The 23425-nt window shown below is 39.8% G+C and overlaps 1 protein-coding gene across 1 annotated transcript in view; it reads left to right on the top strand.

Moving 5' to 3' along the window:
* The window catches only part of TASOR (transcription activation suppressor), a 51658-nt gene that overhangs the window by 5739 nt on the left and 22494 nt on the right, over positions 1 to 23425 (top strand). Inside the window, 12 exon segments of the mRNA XM_062201111.1 lie at positions 2269 to 2414; positions 4829 to 4921; positions 6517 to 6589; positions 7021 to 7112; positions 7596 to 7757; positions 9296 to 9420; positions 13779 to 13810; positions 14416 to 14521; positions 15072 to 15175; positions 15252 to 15355; positions 22000 to 22072; positions 22168 to 22239. Of these exon segments, the coding sequence (XP_062057095.1) occupies positions 2269 to 2414; positions 4829 to 4921; positions 6517 to 6589; positions 7021 to 7112; positions 7596 to 7757; positions 9296 to 9420; positions 13779 to 13810; positions 14416 to 14521; positions 15072 to 15175; positions 15252 to 15355; positions 22000 to 22072; positions 22168 to 22239 (1182 nt within the window).

The raw sequence follows: 23425 nt of genomic DNA, 5'->3' as shown, positions 1-23425 counted from the left end.
CCTCTTACATAGAAAGACCACAAAGGAATATATATTCAGAATGGGAACTTAGTTTCTAATAGCATGTTGACTTGAAATCCTTAAAGGTAATTAATAGCATACTTTTATTTTTGTTGAAATCATCATTAGAAAAAATCAAATTCTGACTCTGGCTTAGTAAAGCCATTGAGACATTTGAAATACAAAATACCTAGAACATGGGTGTTTATTGTTAGACCTAAAACCTTTCTGTATTTACATTCTGAAGAATCCTTTTTCTATTGACAGTCTTCTTGGGTGCTTTGACATGATCCCAAGAGTTGACTTTGGAATGAAATGGAAATGTTAAGTATGTTTTTGGGAATAACTTGAATGTCAACAGAAATTTGTTTGGCAGTTGCATTGGTGATGGAAATAGTATTGGGGCAGGTTAACTAACTAATTTCTTTTTATATAGGCTTGTAAAATTTCATAGAAATTTGAAGCTATGTACTTCTTGGTACATTTTAGATACCTTAGAGTAGTACATTCTGTGTTTAGTAGTCTTGCTATTTGATGGCTTTTTTTTGTTGTTGAGCTTGCTTAAAGCCATCCATTATCTTTTATTGCATTACTATACTTAATGTTGACTTTTTTTTAAAATGTGCAATCCCAATTGTATTTTACATTTTGTAATTGAAATCTACATTTTTTACAGATACTTATGTAATATATATATATATAAATGTGTGATTTTGTAAGTGAATGAATCTGTTATTTGACGTTGGTGTTTGTTAAAGTCTGCTGTAGAAAATATAGGAAAAACAAATTGTTAGCTGCATTTTATTACCTTACTCTTATGAGTATGTAAGAATAGAGCAATGTTTAATTAGTGGCTGAAGAGCATTTTGACCATGACATTTGTTGACAATTATTAAAAAGTGTCTTTGAAGAAATTAAGGTAGTGGGTATAACATGAGTAGTTCTATCTACAGTGAAACTTAAGAGATTTCTTTTTGATTTGGGGGAAATTTGTATGTATAGGTGATGTTGTATATTAGTAAATTGAAATATGTCATGCATAAAGTGGAAATTGAAGTTATTAGATCAGTAATCCCAAAGAACACATTGAATTTTAAAATTTTTGAGTGCCAGAGATAAAGACCAAGTGAGTGAGGGTGCTCACAGCTACTGGTTCCCTCCCTACTTCCTAAATGCCTGCAACAGCTCCAGGAACTCAGTATTGCATGAACCCATTTACTTGAGCCATTGCTGCTGCCTTCCATGGTCTGTATTAGCTGGAAGCTGGAATTGGGATCAAACCCAGGCTGTCTGATATGGATGCAGGCATCTTAACTAATGGGCACATGCCTACCCCTAAGCTGGATATTTGATTTACATCTTCTAAAAATTAGGTGGGATGTAGAATGGATGGGACGTGGGGAATAAAAACTTAGATGCTGTGACATGGATGGTATATGGCATATAATAGTTAATAGGATAGCATTTTGCACATAAGAGAACTGAACTATAGTCCGGTTAAGCAACTTAATTGCACAGCGTTTTTCACAAAATTAGTAAACGTTAGGTCTGGTGTTTGTATTCAGGGCTAACCCTAAAGCTCCACATGTTTGCATTTTAATAAGTTGTTATAAAAAATAACTATAAGAAGATATTTGGATATAGTGTATTTTATTATTTCCAACTTTAGTAAAAATATTTTATACACACAACTGTAAAATTTTTATGCTGTCCTTTATGGTGTTAGCATTTGATTTGAGGAAATACATGATCCTAGACATCTAAATTGAGACAAACAGTACATGCACAGGTTCTTATTAGAGTCTAAGCAATTCAGGTAGCCTAATATAGCTTCCCATAGGTTATGCAAAATTGCAACCACCTTGTTTGTGTGTGTAGTTTCATATTGTCAAAGTTGAAGGAACTGGTCAATATAGGTTAGAAGAGTTAGAGGGAGAAACAGAAACTTCCTATCTGCTTCTTCACTCCTCAGATGGCAACAACGGCTGGGGTTGTCCACTTGGGTCTCCTATGTGAGTGGCAGGTGCCCAAGTGGGCCATCTGCCACTGCTTTCTTATGCACCTTAGCGCAGAACTGGCTTAGTTGGGACTTGAACCAGTGACCATATGGGATGCTGGCCTCTTCATTTTTCTTAATAAGTAGTTCTTTTGCATGTCACAAGGCTTGATGTCTTTAACTTTTACTTAAAGTTAGATGAACCCACAAAAATATAAGAAGCTACATTTATTATGGAGTAATCTTAAAATTACTGATTTTTTTTATTGTAGCACTTTTCCAGCCGTTAACTTCAGGCTCTCGAGAATTTGAAGATGTTTTAAATATTCTCCATTCATCTTACCTTGAACCAACCTCAGTAGCAAATTTTAACTACAAACGTGCTTGCTTGATACATAATGAGCTCTTGGAAAAGGAGGTATGTATTAATTTGTAGTTACTGTAAGATTCTGATCAGAGCCAGATAACAGCAGAAGAAGTCTTTTTCTCTAGAAATCGTAAAGCTTTAAGCAAGCCAAAGTAGGAAAGGAAAACAAGTTTTGGATGGCATCTGTTTTTTCCTAAACATTGTTGCTGTAATGAATTCATTTGCTATGTTAAATTCTTGCTACTGTGTGATTTCTTGTCCTGAAAATGAATCGTAAGCCTAGGAATACCTTAGAATATAAGTTTAATTGTAAGTTCATGAAGCTTTTTGTTCTTTAATAAGAGGTAATCTAAGTAAATGCCTAACTGCAAAGGTGGTTAATGAAATCAAATGTGTGTGTTTTGGGTGTGCTTAATTTTTTATGCAGTTATTTCCTGGTGGCTGGATATGTTGTTATATTAGTGGAAATCTTAATGAAAAACTGGGAGCAAAGGAGAGCAGTTGAACATGTTAATGAACATGTTCATGTACAAATTAGAATAGTCTCTGAGTTTCGAATTAGGAAAAGCTAGCATATGTAATTCTGAGATAGGGCAAATGAGATGTTTAAAAATAATAATGTGCATTGCTTATAATGGATGTGAAATATTATTTTGTACTTTTATAAGTTGAACCCATTGCTACAAAATTTAACTTTGAAAAGATCCCTAAGGAGTGTTAATGTTACTGGCTCCTAGAGAATATTAAAACCTTGGTAGTTTGAGGACGGCGCCGCGGCTCACTAGGCTAATCCTCCGCCTTGCGGCGCCGGCACACCGGGTTCTAGTCCCGGTCGGGGCACCGATCCTGTCCCGGTTGCCCCTCTTCCAGGCCAGCTCTCTGCTGTGGCCAGGGAGTGCAGTGGAGGATGGCCCAAGTGCTTGGGCCCTGTACCCCATGGGAGACCAGGAGAAGCACCTGGCTCCTGCCATCGGATCAGCGCTGTGCGCCGGCCGCAGCGCGCTACCGCGGTGGCCATTGGAGGGTGAACCAACGGCAAAAGGAAGACCTTTCTCTCTGTCTCTCTCTCTCTCTCACTGTCCACTCTGCCTGTCAAAAAAACAAACAAACAAACAAACAAAAAACAAAAAAAACCTTGGTAGTTTGAAATGGTTTCATGGTATGTATGATATTATGTATGATAGAGATTTTTAAATTTTGCCTGAAGATTCATTAATTGTTGAAGAAAAGAAATGGCTTGAGTACTGAATATAAAATACTAGATATTCTATATTTGAATTTTTATCTATTTGTGTTTTGGAAAAGCCAGCTTTTTAGGATGACTTAAAGTTGGAAGTAATAAAACAAGCCACTCTTTGATCCTGTAAATATGTGCCATATATTTATGTGCTTGGCATCCAGTTAAAAGAAATGAAAGTTTTTTTTCTTTTTAAAAAAGATTTATTTATTTGAAAGAGTTACAGAGAAATAGAGGCAGAGAGAGAGATTCCATCTGCTGGTTCACCCCCCAAATGGCCGCAACAGCTAGAGCTGTGCCAATCTGAAGCCAGGAGCCAGGAGCTTTTTCTGGTTATCCCACATGGGTGCAAGGACCCAAGCACTTGGGTATCCTCTACTGCTTTCCCAGGCCACAGAGAGAGCTGGATCGGAAGTGGAGCAGCTGGGACTTGAACCGGCGCCCATATGGGATGTCAGCACTGCAGGTGACAGCTTTATCTGCTGTGCCACAGTGCTGGCCCCAGTTTTCATTTTCCTAATTGAGTTTATAGTCTAGAAATTGGTTGTTCAGTGCAGATTTATTAAACCACCTGCTGCAGGCAGTGCACAGTATTATTGAAAATGTAGATACAAAGATAATTAAAATGTGAATGTATAATCTATGAGATAATTGGAGTGGTAAATTTTTAGTGGAAATTTAGTTAAAAGTGATTAACATTAAATGCTCATCTGGCTTGTATGAGTAAAAAAGAAGATTGACGGACAGAAAGTACAGGGAGAGAAAAGATAATTTCTACTTTAAGAGGCTTGGGATTTCTTAAAGAATATTATTTAAACTTTTAGCTTTAAATATGTAGTCACAGGGCCAACGCCGCGGCTCAACAGGCTAATCCTCCACCTAGCGGCGCTGGCACACGGGTTCTAGTCCTGGTCGGGGCGCCGGATTCTGTCCCGGTTGCCCCTCTTCCCGTCTAGCTCTCTGCTGTGGCCTGGGAGTGCAGTGGAGGATGGCCCAAGTGCTTGGGCCCTGCACCCACATGGGAAACCAGGAGGAAGCACCTGGCTCCTGGCTTCGGATCAGTGCGATGCGGCGGCCATTGGAGGTTGAACCAACGACAGAGAAAGACCTTTCTCTGTGTCTCTCTCTCTCACTGTCCACTCTGCCTGTCCAAAAAAAAAAAAAAAATATATATATATATATATGTAGTCACAAGCTAAGGAGTTGTTACAAGTTCAGTTTTCTTTAGTTTACAGAAAAGCGAAGAGAACTGAAGTCTGATGGTCGCTTAGATAAGGAACTTTCAGAATCCTATGCATTTCTTATGGTTGATCGATACCAGGTAAGTTAACTCTATAAAATAATTTGAAGATGGTTCCATTTTAAGGTACTAATTTTGTATTTATTCAGCCTTATACCTGATAATTATAAGTTATTACTGTTTGGATATATAAGTAGAAGAAATAATTTAGCTTATTGTTTCATAATTTTTAAATGTACTGATTTTTTTCTTTGTAGTAACCCTGTTTTCTTCCCCCTCGAATTGGTTTGATAATTAATTCATCTCTGTATTTTAAAAAAAATTGTTTTCAAGTAAATGTTTGATTGGTGGTTAAGATACCAGTTGAGGCATTGTGTGCTCAAGTGCCTAAGTTTGAGTTTTAGCTCTGGCTCCTGATTCCAGCTTCCTGCTGGGTGCAGACCTTGGGAGGCTCAAGTAGTTGGGATCACCCATGTAGAAGACTTGGGTTGAATTGGGCTATTGATGGCATTTGGGGAATGAGGTAACCAAAGGGAGCTCTCTGCATCCCCTCCCCCTTCTATCTCAATTAATTTTAAAAAACATATTGTTAATTATATGTGCTTGTGTTTTTTTTCCCTTTTTTTTTTTTTTAAAGAATTATTTTATCTTATTTGAAAGGCAGAGTTACAGGGAGAGGTAGAGCCAGAAAGAGAGGTCTTCCATTCTGCTGGTTCACTCCTCAAATGACCACAACGGCCAGAATTGAGCTGATCCGAAGCCAGGAACCAGGAGCTTCTTCTGGGTCTCCCATGCGGATGCAGGGGCCCAAGCACTTGGGCCATCTTCCACTGCTTTCCCAGGCCATAGCACAGAGCTGGATTGGAAGTGGAGCAGCCGGGACTTGAACTAGTGCCCAAATGAGATGCTGGTGCTGCAGGCTGGGGCTTTAACCCACTGTGCCACAGCGCCGGCCTCTATTTTTCCCTTTTTTTTTTTTTTTACAGGCAGAGTGGACAGTGAGAGAGAGAGAGAAAGGTCTTCCTTTTGCCGTTGGTTCACCCTCCAATGGCTGCCGCGGTAGGTGCGCTGCGGCCTGCGCACCGCGCTGACCCGATGGCAGGAGCCAGGTGCTTCTCCTGGTCTCCCATGGGGTGCAGGGCCCAAGCACTTGGGCCATCCTCCACTGCACTCCCTGGCCACAGCAGAGAGCTGGCCTGGAAGAGGGGCAACCGGGACAGGATCGGTGCCCCGACCGGGACTAGAACCCGGTGTGCCGGCGCCGCAAGGCGGAGGATTAGCCTAGTGAGCCGTGGCGCCGGCCTATTTTTCCCTTTTAATTGAAGGTGTTTAGTAGACTTTTTATTTGAATATTTTGCTAGTTCTAATTCTCTTTAAAAGGGGATGATTATGAGTGTTAGGAATTCCCAGAGTATCAGACCTGGCATAAATATAAATGAAATCCAGGTATGGTTGCTTTGGAAGTCAGTCAGTTTCACATTGGTATTTAGTCATAAGTTGTTATATAAAATTGCTGTAATGTAGAATATATATATATATGTGTGTGTGTGTGTGCATGTGTATACACCTCTATATATATAGTTTAGAATCTTAGGTTTTATTTAAAACAGGTTTATAAATTTTTCTCATGTTAATGCTGTTACGACTGCAAGATGAAAAATGATTTGTTTATTTAGGTGCAAAGCATATGTGAAAAAGGATTACAGGTGGGCCAGTCCAAAATAACAATTCTTGGCAGTCCTTCCATGGGTAATCATTCTTTTTTCATTTATATTTACTTAAGAGTAAGTTGTGTTTAATGTATTATCTTGGGTAATTCTGGAGTCCTAATAATTAAATTCATATGCATTTTATCATATTCCCAGAAAAAGAGACTAGTATCAGGTTCTGAGGTGTAAAACCAATTTTTTATCTTTGGTTTCTGATTTTGCATACTTCTGATTGCTTAGAAGATTAATTTAAAAGATTTTTAAAAAATGTCTTGTTCTAGTGATTTTGAAAAATGTGATTAGTATCTTTTTTTTTTTTTTGCTTTGGTTTAATATCAACTATCTTTATTATCCTTAAATTGCTTTAAAAAGTATCAAAGCTTTTATCTCTTATTAGGGTAAATACTCTTTTTGTGTATGTGTGCTCATGTCGTACTTATTAAAATTCTTCAATTTTCTCCTCTTCATTAGGTATCTATCTTTGTAGGTATGCTGATTTATTGCAAGCTAATCCTTTGGAAGCTGGGGCAGTGGGTGATGTTATTATTTTTAAAATAATGAAGGTAATTTTAACTTTCCTATTACACGTATCAAAGGTAGCATTTGATTTGGATCTTTATTGACCCCAAATATTTTAGGAATTCCATTAGAGTTCCATGTTTACTGGTGTTTAGTATATGAATGTACTTTTGAGAGTGATTTTTATTTGCTGTCTTTGATTTAAGCTAACTGTATTAAGTTTGCTTTTTTTCCAAAGAATGAAAAAGGAGGAGGATAAGGTGTTACTATAGTTTAGGTTAATGAAGAACATTTTATAGAATTTTTATTTACTTGTTTTTAAACAAATTCAGATCGTTTTTTTATGGTTAACATTTTTGTACTGCTTCAGTATTGGTAAAAAGTACTGGATATTGACCAGGCATTAAAGAAAAAAAATGTTGATACAGTATAGGTGATCTATATGCAACGAAGTATGGTATAATATAAATGTGATATAGTTAATAATTAGGATTAGGTGAACACTTAAAAGATTTTGTTTGTTTTAGGGTAAAATAAAGAGTATATACGATCCCATGGGTGTTAAAAGTTTGGAATCTATGTTAAGTAAAAGTGCTTTGGACCCAACACCAAAGCATGAATGTCATGTGTCGAAGAATGCTTGTAGAATTACATCACTTTTGGCATACAGAGCCTACGAGCTTACACAGGTAGGTGCCTGGATGGATCTATTTTAATGTTAAGACCTCATCTCTATTTGCTACCAAATCCTTAAATGTCTCCTTTTCAGTTCCCTCTGCTACCACACCCTTTAGACTCTGCCAGCCTCAGTGTCTCTCACTACTGTTTGTTCAGTGTTTCCAGGTTGGCCGAGTCACTCCTCAAGCCTACAGGCTAATATTCAGATTCTTTAATCTAAATTTCCCTGCATTTAGTTTGTGTCTTTAGCTTGATTTTTGTATGACAGCTGCCCTCAACACATCTCATTTCATTTTGGAACCTGACTTTTCTGGGCGCATAAAGACAGTGCCTCTTAAAATAGTACTTTTCATTCAAGGTAAAGTTGAAGCCTTTTGAAATATCTTAATTTATAACATTTTATATTATTGACATTTTCTCTTTATTAACACTTTTTAAGATGCATACCTAGAATTAATTGCTTTAAGTTTTATTCAGGTGTAATTGATAACACAGTAAGCATTTAAAGGTTTAAAGCATTTAAAATGAATTTTACTCTTTAATGAGATTTGACAGTAATGTTACTGTTTTTATCATAAAAATATATATATTCAAATGAATTGTGTGCAGAAAGTATGATGTTAATGTTCCTGGAAATGTTCTTTATTTAATTTTTACTTTGTTTAAAGCATGTGATTCTTGTTCCCTTCTTGAAGAATCTCGGTGGGGACGACCAGTTGTTGAGTATTTACCAGTCATCTGGAGTTGACTCATTTGATAACCTTCTGGACAATAGTAGTATTGGTAGATATGAGGTATAACTATAAGGGATTACTGGTTTTTTCTAGGAGAACTTGTAAAATGGCTTTAGACTTTAAAAGGATTTTGAGGCATTTTTGCAGTAACAGCAGCATTATTGAAGTCAGTTGTTTCCTAGGGGAATGGACTTTGAGGGACAATGCTGCTTTTTCTATAAATTCAAGAAGTGTTTTTAAGTGAAAGATACTAGTCTGCAAGTCACAAAACTCTAGCTTAATGAATGTGGTGAGTAGGTGAAGGGAAGAGACTGGTGGATTATGGGAAGAGAGTTGCTTGCCTTTGTCACCTATGAGTGTATTGTTTTCTACATCTCCTTTTCTGCTTTATTTGCAGTTGGATCCTGATAAGTTTTTTTTCTGAAATAATAAAAATGATAGTTATATTTGGTGGAGATGGTATCTTTAGTATTTTGCTTTTTGTGTCAAGTTGGCTTTTCTAGGTTTACCTGGGAGCCTAGACTCTACTCTTAATGTGCTTATTAGGAAATATGTTGGACATGCCCAGTGGGCAACCCTTTAGAAGTAAACTTTTGGAATGTCTGATCATACCCTGAGAGCTGATACACAGAAGCAGAATCTTTTACATCAAAATGAGTATTGAATACAAATTATATTTGTTGAATTGACAAATGGAGCTTAAAAAAAATTTGTCAGAGGTGCCTAAATGATTTTCTGTTTCTTAGAATTCAGATATAAATACATGGTTCCACTCTAATTCCTGCATTTTTAATTCTGCGTTTTTTAATTTTTAGTATTATTTTTATGAGTATGGCTTTGATGAACTAAGGCGAAGACCTAGACACGTATGTCCATATGCAGTTGTGTCTTTTACTTATAAAGATGATATACAATCACCAAAGTTTGCAACTTCAGCAAGGTAAGACTTATGACTTTTATACATACATGGGTGATTTATTACAGAGCCTGTGCCGCTGAGTTAGGAGGATCACTTTCTTTTTTTTTTTTAATTTCTCTTGAAATTAGTTGGATACTTAATTATTTATGATGAAATTCATGGTGAAGGTCAGACATTTTGAAAATACAACTAAAATTTACTCAAACCTCACGTGGTTAACCTCTTTTTATTTATTTGAAAGGCAGAGTTACAGAGAGAGGGAGAAAGACAGAGATCTTCTATCTGCTCATTCAGTCCCCAAATGGCTGCAACAGCCAAGGCTGGGCCAGGGGCTCCCTCCGGATCTGCCGTGTGAGTGGCAGGGGCCCAAGCACATGGACTATCCTATGCTGCCTTTCCCAGGCAGGGAGCTGGATCAGAAGTGGAGCAGCCAGGACTTGAACCAGTGCCATTCGGATGCTGACATTGTATCTGGTGACTTTACCCATTATATCACACTGGTCCCATTAAAGTCTTTATATTGGTATTGAAGATTTGTGTAGTTGAGTAAATGGCAATTTTTAAAAGTGAGACTTGGTAGACAGCGAGAGGGAGAGACAGAAAAAAAAAAGTAAGACTTGATATATGTGTTAGCTCTCCTGGAAATGGGGAATTTTTACTAAAGATGCCCCAGCCTCACCTCAAACTAGTTAAATCGATATTTAGAGTGCAACCTAGGCATGTGTAGTTTTTAAAAGCTTCCAGGTGATTCTGATTTTCAGCAAGTATTGAGTACCATTGATGTTTTCTTATAAGCTCTTAGACAAGGTGACCAAATACCAAGGAGTTGCCTCCTTTTTCCCATGGTGCTTCCACAAAATGTTTTAGTTGAATGGAATAAGTTAATTTATAGGAATATAGGAGAAATATATAGGAATGTCTATTTATTTTGGGTACCTATACATATTTAAAATGATGTGATTCATTTTGATTTAGAAATACTGCTTTTTAAAAATTATTTGAAAGGCAGGGTTAAAGAGATCTTCCATCCACTGGTTTATTCCCCAAATGGGTGAAACAGGCGGGGATAGAAATAGCCAAAGGCAGGAACCTGGAAAGCCATTGCGGGGTATCTCCTATGTGAGTGCAGGGGTCCAAAGACTGCTTTTCTTCACACATTAGCAGGGAGAACTGGCACCCAAGCCGATGTCTCAGGTATCAGCTTAACCTATCACACCACAATGCCAGTTACATACTGGGGCTGACGCTGTGGTGTAGAGGTGTGCCGCCTTCAGTGCTGACATCCCATATGGTTTGAGTTCTGGCTGCTCCACTTCTGATCCAGCTCCCTGTTAATGTGCCTGGGAAAGCAGCAGAGGATGGCCCAAGTCCTTGGGCCCCTGCACTCATATAGGAGACCCAGAAGAAGCTCTAGGCTCTAGGCTCCTGGCTTTGGATTGGCCCAACTCTGGCCATTGTGGCTATTTGGGGAGTGAACCAGTGGATGGAAGACCTCTCTCTATAAGTCTTTTAAATAAATAAAATAAATCTTTTTTAAAAATCACATATCATGACATTTAAGGCCATTTTGAGATTGACATCTTTATCAATTTTCTACATCAAATTATTTTCCTTTTAAATCATTGGAGCTTTTTGGTGTCAGTGAACGAACCCTGGGAACCTTACATAGTCGCAAGTACTAATTTGCAGAATATCCAAACAGTTATGTTTCCTTTGTCTTTTTTTATTTAAAAGATTTACTTATTTGTTTGAGAGGCAGAGTTACAGAGAGAGAAAGAGAGAGGGAGAGACAGGTCTTCCATCCACTGGTTCACTCCCCTGATGACCACAGTGGCCAGAGCTGGGCCAATCCAAAGTCCAGAACCATGAGCTTCTTTCAGGTCTCCCACATGGGTTCAGAAGTCCAAGCACTTGGGCCATCTTTCACTGCTTTCTCAGGCCATTAGCAGAGAGTTGATTTGGAAGTGGAGCAGCCAGACATGTATGGGCGCCCATGTGGTATTCTGGCACCAGAGGCGGAGGCTTAACCTACCACACTATAATGCTGGCCCCCTGTTTTCATTTTTAAAAGACTATTTATAATCCATATTATATATTTTCATAAGTGATCTTTAAAAGACCTGTAGCACTTAAGAGGTTGCACCCCTAGCACTGATGACTGGCTATTTTCCTTGCCACCTCTTTGATCCCGTCTGTTGACCTCCATAGCATTTTTTTAAAAGATTTATTTATTTGAAAGTCAGAGTTACACAAAGAGAGGAGAGGCAGAGAGAGAGAGAGAGAGAGAGAGAGAGAGAAAGAGGGGTCTTCATTTGCTGGTTTACTCACCGGATGGCTGCAATGGCCAGAGCTGTGCTGATCTGAAGCCAGGAGCCAGGAGCTTCCTCTGGGTCTTCCCATGCAGGTGCAGGGGCCCAAGGACTTGGGCCATCTTCCACTGTTTGCCCAGGCCGTGGCAGAGTGCTGGGTTGGAAGTGAAGCAGCCGGGACTTGAACAGGCACCCATATGGGATGCTGGCACTGCAGATGGCAGCTTTACCTGCTGTGCCACAGTGCCGGCCCCCCTCCATAGCATTTCATTCAAGCATTGACAGAACATTGCTGTGTGTCTGTGCAGTGAATACCTTGCATTTGCTCATTTGCTGTCTTTCCACATTTATGTGTGTAGTTTATTCATGTCTCTCTTTAAAGGTGACAATATCATAAGGCTGTCTCTGATTTTTATTTTTTTAAGATTTTATGTATTTATTGGAGAGACAGAGTTGCAGACAGAGGGAGAGACAGAGAGAAAGGTCTTCCATCCGCTGGTTTACTTCCCAAATGGCTGCCATGGCCGGAGCTGAGCCTATCTGAAGCCAGAAGCCAGGAGCTTCTTTCTGGTCTCCCACGCGGGTACAGGGACCCAAGCACTGGGATCATCTTCCACTGCTTTCCCAGGCTGTAAGCAGAGAGCTGAATCAGCAGAGGAGCACCCAGGACATGAACTGATGCCCATATGGGATGCCGGTGCTGCAAGCAGAGGCTTAACCTACTAAGCCACAGTGCTGGCCCCTGCCTAGATAGACTTTCTATAGTGGACCACTCTATAACTTGGCTTCTGTTTCCTTTTACCTGCAATTGAAGGCTGGGGTTTTTGCTACAATTTGGAAATTTCTGGAATATATACAGATACACATGAAAAAAAAAGAAACAGCTACAGCTAAGGCATTTTATGAAATATTCCTATTATTTACGGAAGCATCTCTTATTTTGAAGATTTATTTATATATTTGAAAGAGTTACAGAGAGGAAGAGGCAGAGAGAGAGGTCTTCCATCTGCTGGTTCACTCCCCAAATTGCCACAACAGCTGGTGTTGAGCCAGTCCAAAGCTAGGATCTTCTTCTGGGTCTCCCACATGGATCCGGGAGCCCAAGCACTTGAACCATCTTTGCTACTTTCCCAGGCACATTAACAGGGAGCTGTTTTGAAAGTGGACTAGCCAGGTCTTGAACCCGTGCTCATATGGGATGTTGGTGTCACAAGCAGAGTTGTTACCCACTATGCCACAGCACCTGCCTTGATGATGATGATGATGATGATGATGATTTTTACTCCTATATACTTATGTCTCTGTTTTCCCATAGAAATTAAAACCATCATCTGGTAACTATGTACGTCCTGTGTTGTCTGTCTTCCTCATTAGATAGTAAGTTCTATGAAAGCAGGGACTTAATTCTGTTTATCCCTGAAATCCTATTACTTAGAATTATGCCTGATAAGGGCGTGGAGGGTAAAGCCGCTGCCTGCATCCCATATGGGTGCCGGTTCAAGTCCCGGCTGCTCCATAGCTCTCTGCTATGGCCTGGGAAGGTAGTAGAAGATGGCTCAAATCCTTAGGCCCCTGCACCAGCGTAGGGGACCTAGAAAAAGCTCCTGGCTTCTGACTGGTGCAGCTCCATCTGGTATGGCCAGTTGGGGAGTGAACCAGTAGATGGAAGACCTCTCTTTCTCCCTCTCTCTCTTTCTCTGTAACTCTGACTTTCAAATAAATAAATAAATCTTTTAAAAAAATTATGCCTGATAAATAATAAGAGTTTATTAAGTATGTAGTGATGAGTGAATACATATAAATACATGTAGAATATGTCTCTTTTTATTATCTTTTTTTGGGAAAAGCTCCCCTAAGTTTGGACAGATAGGGCAATTTGAGTAAAATACTTTTTAACAAGACTTGGATTTATTAAATTTTATAATGAATAACTCAATTGCTTTTCCTTTTTGGAAGAAGAGTTTAATTACTTTGTGCAGTGTGCCTTTTAAAATACTACATCAAGGTCCTAAATGTTAACTTTCATGTTTTCAATCAGTAACATTTCTCTTTTTAAAAATTTACTTGTAGATCTAACAGCTTTAATGCGGATAGAAACGTAGGTAAGATTTTTACATTTCTTTACTTTAAATAAATTGAAAGAATAAATAGATGTAAGAAAAGATTGTGAAGTGTTTCCCTTTTTAAATTTTTATTTTAAGGGAAGATTTTTTCCCCCTTTTCCACCTCTCCCTTTTTTAATTTGAGAGGCAGAGAGAGACAGAGCTCCCATCAGTGGTTCACTCCCCAGATGCCTGCAGTGGCTCATGCTGGGCCAGGAAGCTGGGGACTAGACACAATCCAGGCCTCCCATGTAGGTATCAGGGACCTAGTTGCTTGAACCATTGCTGCTGCCTCCTAGAGTCTGCATTAGCAGGATGCTTGGGTCAGGAGCCAGAACCAGGTACTGAAAATAGGTATTTCAGCGTGGAACATGGGCATCCTAACCACTAGGTCATACGCCTGCTAGTGACAGATAAATTTATCATTCTTTGTAGCTGGTGTTTTCTTTAGAGGAAAAGATAACATTTGAACTTTAAGTAGATACGTATCTTTTAAATTTTCTGCTTAAAAGCCTTGTTTCTAAATTCTTTCCCTCATTTCTAATAAACCTGCATTCAATTCTTTGAGCTGTTAAGAGACTGAGCTGTGTCATTTTTTTATTTAGATAAATTTAACTACACCTTATGGAAAGGACAGCTTTTAAATAAAGGAAAACTTCTTTGTTACATTTCTTTGAGGTCACCCACTCGAGCTTTTTTGCCTATCAAGCTGTAAGTATGTTACATTCTAAGAAAATAGTTGGTGGTTGCTAGTGGGATCACATTTATGTTATACAACTTTTTTTCTAGTAATTTTAAATATGAGAAGTAATTTTTCAAAGTTTTATCCTAGTTAGATGTGTTTCTCATTTAGCAACTTGAATAGAATATAATAGATTTATAAGGTACCAGCTCCTTGATGGAAGTTTGATGCAGTGAGTTTGGTTAAAATATACAGAGTTTTATATGCAATGTATGTTGGAATAAAAAAGTCTAAAATAGTATTTTGTGATCACCACTCTAAAATGACAACTCTTTAATCTTTGTAGTTAGTAAAATTGGCACAAAGGTTTAGCTTCTGGCTTTTGTTGCCAAACTGTCTACCTGTGTATGGACATCTGGACTTAACATATTAAAGTTCTGTTTAGAATAAAGATGGGATATTAATACGCCCTTCTGTTTCCCTCAAGTATTTTTGTAACTATGAGAGATAAACAAAGAGGTAACATTGCTAGAGTTAAAAATACAGGCGAGGCAAACATACTTTTTTGATTTCTTTCAGTCCTGAGAAGTTAGATGTTGAAACAGTTATGAGTATTGATCATCTGAAACAGAAAATCCCTCCAGCACTGTTTTATAAGGAAACGTACTTAGGCCCAAATGAAGGTAAAGTAATATGATTTTACTAAAATGTGTAGGAAGCAGACTTCAGTTAGATATTTACTTTTTTTTTCCTCATCAGTTTTGAAGAATGGAATGTACTGCAGCCTTTATGAAGTTGTAGAAAAGACAAGAATTGGAAGTAACATGGAGAATTTACTGCAAAAACTAGAGAAAGAAAAGCTTGTGAGTCAAAGGTTTTAAAGTCTTCCTCATTCTCTTTAAGAAATGTGCATATTAGTAAGTGTCCATGTTAATATTTCAGTTTATCTTGCCTCTCAGAATACTCTTTATTGCTACCACTTAGTTAACCATGTTTTACTATATCTTCTGTTACTCTTTTTGGCCATGTCACTAGACCTACAGACTAATCTTCACCATGAAGTACGTTTTTTAAACTTTATGATTATGAATGTAATAGTCAACCAATATGTATATTGAGAATCACTTTCTTACGCAGGGCATATAGTATGGAAGACAAAGATACTCTGTTCTCCTGGATTATAAGATAGATGAATATTCAGAGAGATGTCATTTGTTCAGCAGATATGGTAGCATATATGAAGATAAAAAAAGAATTTGAAGAGATAAAAGAACACTAGAGTAGTTGGAGGGAGTAGCAGGTGGAGCCAGTATGGTATAATACAGCATCATTCAGGCAATGTTAAAATGTTTGAGAGCTTGAACTTGATTCTAAGAGCAGTGGGTTTTGAAGAGTTTAAATAAAGTGGGATGGGGCGTTGAGTATGTATGCAGCATAATCAGATCTGTATTTTGAAATCTTTGCTTGCTCACTCTTTCTTAGAAAATAAATTGAACAGGGGAGATGAAGTAGAGTACTTATTAGTGGGTCCCAGTGATTTGATGAGAATAGTAAGAATAATGAGAAGAGACTTCTGTAAGGGATATTTACTAAGTAGAACCCAATTTTTTTTTCACTTACTATTTTTAAAGTTTTTTTTGTATTTATTTGAAAGGCAGGGTTACAGAGAGGTAGAGAGGTCTTCGATCTGCTGGTTCACTCCCCAGATGGCCTCAATGGCCAGAGCTGAGCCGATCCGAAGCCAGGAGCTTCTTCCAGATATCCCACGCAGGTGCAGGGGCCCAAGGACTTGGGCCATCTTCTACTACTTTGCCAGGCAATAGCAGAGAGCTGGATCAGAAGCGGAGCAGCAGGGACTCGAACCAACATTCACATGGGATGCCAACAATGCAGGTGGTGGCTTTACTCACTATGCCACAGTGTCGACTCCAGTGGAACCCAGTTTAATAGATAGAGTATCACTGGTTTAGGCAGAGGGATTGGGTCAGACATCAGATTGTGATGGATGGAGAAGTAAATGGAAAATGAATATATGATGCCAGTATCTGTCGTTTAGCTGAAGATCAGGTGGTTGCTGGGAAGGGAAGTAACTATTCCAAGTTTTGAGGGTTTTTTTTTTTTTTTAAAGATTTATTTATTTGAAAGTCAGAGTTACACAAAGAGAGGAGAGGCAGAGAGAGAGGTCTTCCATCCTCTGGTTGACTCCCCAATTTGCCGCAACAGCCAGAACTGTACTGATCCAAAGCCAGGAGCCAGGAGCTTCTTCCGGGTCTCCCAGGCGGGTGCAAGGACCCAAGGACTTGGGCCATCTTCTACTGCTTTTCCAGGCCACAGCAGAGAGCTGGGTCAGAAGAGGAGCAGCTGGGACTAGAACCGTTGCCCATAAGGGATGCTGGCGCTTCAGGCCAGGGCATTTTTATTAAGATTTACTTATTTATCTGAAAGGCAGATGGAAAGGGGGGGGGGGGGGACTTCTATCCGTTGGTAGACTCCTCTAATGGCCGCAATTGGCAGAGTTGAGCTGATCGAAAGCCAGGAGCGTGGAGCTTCTACTGGGTCTTCAAAGACTTGAGCCATCCTGTGCTGCTTTCCCAGATGCATTAGCAGGGAGCTGGGTCAGAAGTGGAGCAGCCGGGACTTGAACCAGCACCCAAGTGGGACCTGGCACTGTCAGCCCCGATATGGGACTTTTTTTTTTTTTTTTTTTTTAATTTGACAGGTAGAGTTATAAACACAGAGAGAGAGACAGAGAGGACAGAGAGAAAGTTCTTCCTTCCCGTTGGTTCACTCCCCAAATGGCCGCTAAGGCCGGTGCTGCACCGATCCGAAGCCAGGAGCCAGGTGCTTCTTCCTGGTCTCCATGCTGGGTCAGAAATGGAGCAGCTGAGACTTGAACTGGCACCCAAGTGGGACCCTGCACTGTCAGCCCCAATATGTGGCTTTTTTTTTTTTTTTTTTGACAAGTAGAGTTATAGACAGACAGGAGAGAAAGAAAGGTCTTCCTTGCATTGGTTCACTCCCCAAATGGGTGCTATGGCCGGCGCTGTGCTGACCGGAAGCCAGGAAACAGGTACTTCTTCTGGTTCTCCCAAGCACTTGGGCCATCCTCCACTGCCCTCACGGGCTACAGTAGAGAGCCGGACTGGAAGAGAGCAACCAGGACTAGAACTGGTGCCCATATGGGATGCCGGCGCCGCAGGTAGAGGATTAACCAAGTGAGCCACGGCACTGGCTCCAATATGTGGCTTTTAATACAGCATTATTTCAGGGCTGGCATTGTGGTACAGTTGGTACCTGAGATGCCAGATTCCCAAGTAGGCACCAGTTCTGTACCTGGGATCCAGCTCCCTGCTATCCTGCCAAGAAAAGCAATCTTTGGATCCCTGCACTCACATGGGAGACCCTCCCTGCAGGTGGTGGCTTTACTCTCTAAGCCACAGCACCAGCCCCTCAAGCTTAGGCATTCTGATACAGGATGCAGGCTTAACTGCTAAGCTAAATGCCTGCCTTGATGGTTTCTTTTCTTGTGAAAAGAAACGGATGAGATCACGTACATGTGGGAAGTTCCAGTACAGAGGGAGAAAATTTTTTACACAGATAATGCCATTTTTTAAAGATTTATTTATTTATTTTACTTGAAAGAGTAACACAGAGAGAGGAGAAGCAGAGAGAGAGGTCTTCCATCTGCTGGTTCACTCCCCAATTGGCCGCAACGGCTGGAGCTGTGCCGATCTGAAGCCAGAAGCCAGGAGCTTCCTCTGGGTCTCCCACGCAGGTGCAGGGCCCAAGGACTTAGGCCATCTTCTACTGCTTTCCCAGGCGATAGCAGAGGGCTGGATGGGAAGTGGAGTAGCTGGGTTTCGAGCCGGCGCTGCAGGCTCTTTTTTTCCCCTAAGGTTTATTTTATTTATTTGAAAGGTAGTGTTAAAGGAAGACACACACACACACACACACACAGAGTGATATCTTCCATCTGCTGGTTCACTCTCCAGATAAATGTCTGCAACAGCCAGGATCCTGGAACTCCTTCTGGGTCTGTCATGGTGCAGGGGCTCAAGCACTTGGGCTGTCTTCTTTTACTTTTCCGAGGTGCATTAGCAGGGAGCTGCAACAGTAGTGGAGCAGCCTGGGGGCCCATGCTGTTGTAATAGAGTGTCCTGGCTGCTCCTCTTCCAATCCTGTCCTCTGTTTATGGAATGGGAAAGCAGTAGAAGATGGGAGAGCTGGAAGAAGCTCCTGGGTTTGTATTGGCCCAGCTATGCCCATTGTGGCCATTTGGGGAGTGAACCAGTGAATGGAAGACCTTTGTCTTTGTCTTTCCCCCTCTTTGTCTGTAAAATGTTTTAAAAAGAAGAAGTGGAGCAGCTGGGTTGTGAGCTGGCACCTATATGGGGTGCTGACATTGAAGGCAGCAGCTTAACCTGCTGTGCTATGACACTGGCCCATATACTATTCTTTTTCTTGAGTTACTGTGTAATGTAGAATCTCTAATGTGGAATTAAAAGTGTTTATTGAGGCCTGCTTTTTTTTATATAAATTTTTTTTGACAGAGAGACAGAGAGAAGGGTCTTCCTTTCCATTGGTTAACCCCTAAATGGCTGCTACGGTCAGCGCGCTGTGCCGATCCAAAGCCAGGAACCAGGTACTTCGTCCTGGTCTCCCATGTGGGTACAGGGCCCAAGCATTTGGGCCATCCTCCACTGCCTTCCCAGGCCACAGCAGGGAGCTGGACTGGAAGAGGAGCAACTGGGACTAGAATCTGGAGTGTAGGCGCCGCAGGCGGAGGATTAGCCTAGTGAGCCGTGGCGCCGGCCCAGCTTTTTTTTTTTTATTAAAGAATGGTTGTCACATTTTAATTGAATGCTTTGTTTAGAAATTTGGGTCACTGTTGATGAATGAGGTTGACTTGAAATTTCTTTCACATCATCCTTGTCTATTTCTTGCATGAATGTTTTTATACTAGCTTCTCAGAATGAGCTAGGTAGTTCGGCAAGATGTAGATGTACAGTGATCCTTTGGTATTCATGAGGTATTAGTTCCAAGACCCCCTGCTGATAACAAACTCCATGGATATTGAATTCCTTTACATACAATGGCACAGTATTTGCCTGTAACTTACGTATATTTTCCCATATGTTTTAAATCATCTCTAGATCACTTGTAGTACCTAACACAATATACATGTCATATAGTTGTTATGCTGTATTTTTCATGGAATAATGAAAGTCTGTACATGTTCAGAACATACAGACTTTGTAGGCCTGAGTAGTACACAAATGAGATATATGGCAAACAATGATCAAGGCAGAAGAAAAACTAAAGAAATATGTAATGGTGAGACTCTTCAGTAGAACAGATGTGCGTATCACTTTATTCTAGTGGATTCAGCACAGTGCTTGGAATGTGGCGAGTTCAAATTTTTCTATTTGGAACATTTTGAATTTTGTTTTTTTGAACATTTTCGCTCTGAGGTTGATTGAAATCATGGATTCACAACTCAGGGATATGGAGGGTAGACTATATCTTATTACAGAGAACATAATTGCAAAACTTGTTTAGGAATGATTTAAATGTATTGATTTCAATCATAGTAGAGAAGGTTTTTGGTTTCTTGGATCAATTTCTATACATTATGCTTTTGTTTGTTTAGGAATTTGTTCATTTCTTGTAAGCTTTCAAATTTACCAGGATAAAATAATTTATATAGTCTATTTTTAGTGTCTCCTATAATCACTTTTCCATATTTATTATTTTTTTGACAGGCAGAGTGGACAGTGAGAGAAAGAGACAGAAAGGTTTTCCTTTTGCCGTTGGTTCACCCTTCAATGGCTGCCGTGGTCAGCGCGCCGCGCTGAACCAAAGGCAGGAGCCAGGGCCTTCTCCTGGTTTCTCTATTTTTTTACTAGTCATTTTAATCAGAGGTTTGTTAGTGTTATTAGTCTTTTTTTTTTTTTTTTTTTGCCAGACAGAGTTAGTGAGAGAGACAGAAAGGTCTTTCTTCTGTTGGTTCACTCCCCTAATGGCCGCTACGGCCGGCGCAATGCGCCAATTTGAAGCCGGGAGCTGGTGCTTCCTCCCAGTCTCCCATGCAGGTGCAGGGGCCCAAGCACTTGGGCCATCCTCCACTGCCCTCCTGGGCCACAGCAGAGAACTGGACTGGAGGCGGAGCAACTGGGACTAGTACTTGGCGCCCCAACCGGGACTAGAACCCAGGGTGCCGGTAGTTTCATTATCATTTAATTATTAGTATTTTCAAATTTCCGTATGATATCTCTTGACATGTGATATAGAGATACATAGCGAGATCTGTCTTTCTAGACTTGTCTGATATGTTTATCCTAGTCTATCACCTTTTTGCCAGTTATAAATACTATAATATCTGTAGACTGTCCATTGTAATTGTCCGTTATAACTTGCCTTTGCTTATGATGTTGCCTCTCCTGAAATGTCTTTCCCATAAACTCAGGCTTTTGTCGATTTGTCTTTCCTTCAGAATCCACCTTCAGTACCCTCCCAGAAAATCTTTCTTCTTTCTTACTACCATAGCAGATTATATATTGTTTTCCATTCTTGTTGTGCTTTTGTAAATTTCTTAGGGAACTTCTCTTTCTTATGTAACTGTTGATGTTACTTGTGTTATTCTCTAGGTATAAACTTCTCATGAATAAGGACCTTGCCTTGCTTATCTTTAGTTATCTCTGGCAGGGAAAATTGCCTAATGTGTGAAAAGACGTTGATTTAATATGTGTGGAATTAGGTTATGATAACATATTTCATTCTAGATCAGCCTGAACTCTACACAGGCAGCATTTCAAAGCATGTTTCAAAGCATATTTTGCATCCAGCATCCAACACACTGCCTTGACAGTTAATAATGTCTTTTGAATTGATAAAGGAAATATTTGAAGTCTTTAGTTTTGTTCTTTTTTAAAATTTATTTATTCGAAAGGCAGAGTTAGAGAGAGAGGGAGTCTTTGATCCGCTGGTTCACTCCCCAGTTGGCCGCAATGGCTGGAGCTGTGCCGATCTGAAGACAGGAACCAGGAGCTTCTTCTGGGTGCAGGGGCCCAAGTGCTGGGCCATCTTCTACTTTCCCAGGCCATAACAGAGAGTTGGATCAGAAGTGGAGTGGCCAGGACTTGAACTGGTGCCCACATGGGATGCGGGCACTGCAGGCAGTGGCTTTCTTCCCTGTGCCACAGCGCTGGCCTCTAGTTTGGTTTTTAACTTCAGGGCAAGATGAACACATTGACTTTATGGTTAATTAAGTGCATTATTACACTGACATTCTCTCATTCTGTTAAAAACAAGGAATTTTTATTTGATTTGAATCTAGTTAATCAATGAAGTCAGTACAGTTTTTAACCAACTCAGCAGCAATATTTTTCTCTTAAAAAGATGGCCAAGAACTTGTTTTTTCTTAACATTTAGTAGGAAGTGCTATGTTCCTCGGTATGTCAATTAATAATAAAGCAGATACAACTTCTTCCCCCTCTCAAAAATACAGGTTCTTGTTAAACCTTTGGGAGACCGAGGATACCTTTTTCTTCTTTCTCCTTATCAGATGGTTCCTCCATATGGTAGGTGGTCTCATTTTAACTTTAACAGTGCTTGTTTAACTTTTTCATTAAAACACATTAGTGTTTTAATGATGAATTTGGCTTCTGTTTTCTAGAACATCAGAGTGTCAAGTCTCGAGTCCTGCATGCTTTGTTCCTATTTCAAGAACCTAGAGGCATAATTACTTGTAAGTTCTTTGAATATCTGAATCTAGTTACTTATAGATACCTATATCTTTTGAAATTTTTCAGATAATGCACTAAGCATTTCGTTCTTTTTTACATCTTTTGGGCATTATTGGTAGTATTCAGAAGTATCGATACAAAGTACCAGATATGTGACTCAATTTCTTTTTAACTGAAAATTATTTTGATTATATCAGTGCTTCTGCTAATGAAGTTTTTTGGTTTGTTTGTTTTTTAAAGGTTTATTTATTTGAAAAACAGAAACAGATCCCATTCGTTAGTTGACTTCCCAAATGGCTGGGGCTTGTCTGGGCTGAAACCAAGAACTGGAAATGGAATCCAGGTCTCCCATGTGGGTGATATAAACTCCATTACTTGAGACCTCACTGTTGCCTCCCAGGGTCTATCTTCGCAGGAAACTAATCAGGGGATGGAGCCTGGCTATTGTACTCAGGGCCTTTGAAACGGGATTGTGGGCATCTGAACCCCAGGCCAAATGCCCATACCCATACTAACAAATTTCATTGTGCCTTCTAATACCATAACTTAGTTTTAGAGGGTTTTGTATGATTGTTATTTTAGGTCAGTTTGTCTTTGCATTCAGATTTTAATGAGTATTGTGGCTGGCATTGTGTTTTTTAACAGTTAAGCTGACACTTCAGATGCCTACATCTTACCTGCATCCTATACTGGATGGTTGAGGCCTGGCTCTGCTCTCCGTGTCAGGTTCTTGCTAATACACACCCTGTGAGAGGTAGCAGGTGACGACGTAAGTCATTGGATCCCTGCCACCCACATGGGAGACCCAGGTTGAGTTTCTGGCTCCTGGCGTTGGCCTAGTAGCCCAGATATGTTGTAGACATTTTAGGGGGGTGAGCAAGAAGATGGGAGATCTTTCTGTGTCTCTGCATTTCAAATAAACTTAAAAAATTTTTTGTGATGACCATAAAGCATCATGTGGTAGGCTTAGTATTAGGCCACTCAAAATTAATATGAATTTGTGACAGTGATATCACAGAAAATTTGCTATTTACCTTTTCTAAGAGCAAACTTGAATACTACAAATAAACTTCCCACTAATGGGTTTCACTTTGGTTAAGGCTGAGTTTCTCAGTTGTAGCCTCTCAGTGCTTGCATATCTGTTGATGGGGAAGAAAGTTCATGAAAAGTTAAAGTTGCTGCTTTATA

This window comes from Lepus europaeus, chromosome 9 (assembly GCF_033115175.1).
Source record: "Lepus europaeus isolate LE1 chromosome 9, mLepTim1.pri, whole genome shotgun sequence".
Lineage (NCBI taxonomy): Eukaryota > Metazoa > Chordata > Mammalia > Lagomorpha > Leporidae > Lepus > Lepus europaeus.
This window is presented reverse-complemented; position numbering and strand designations above follow the sequence as displayed.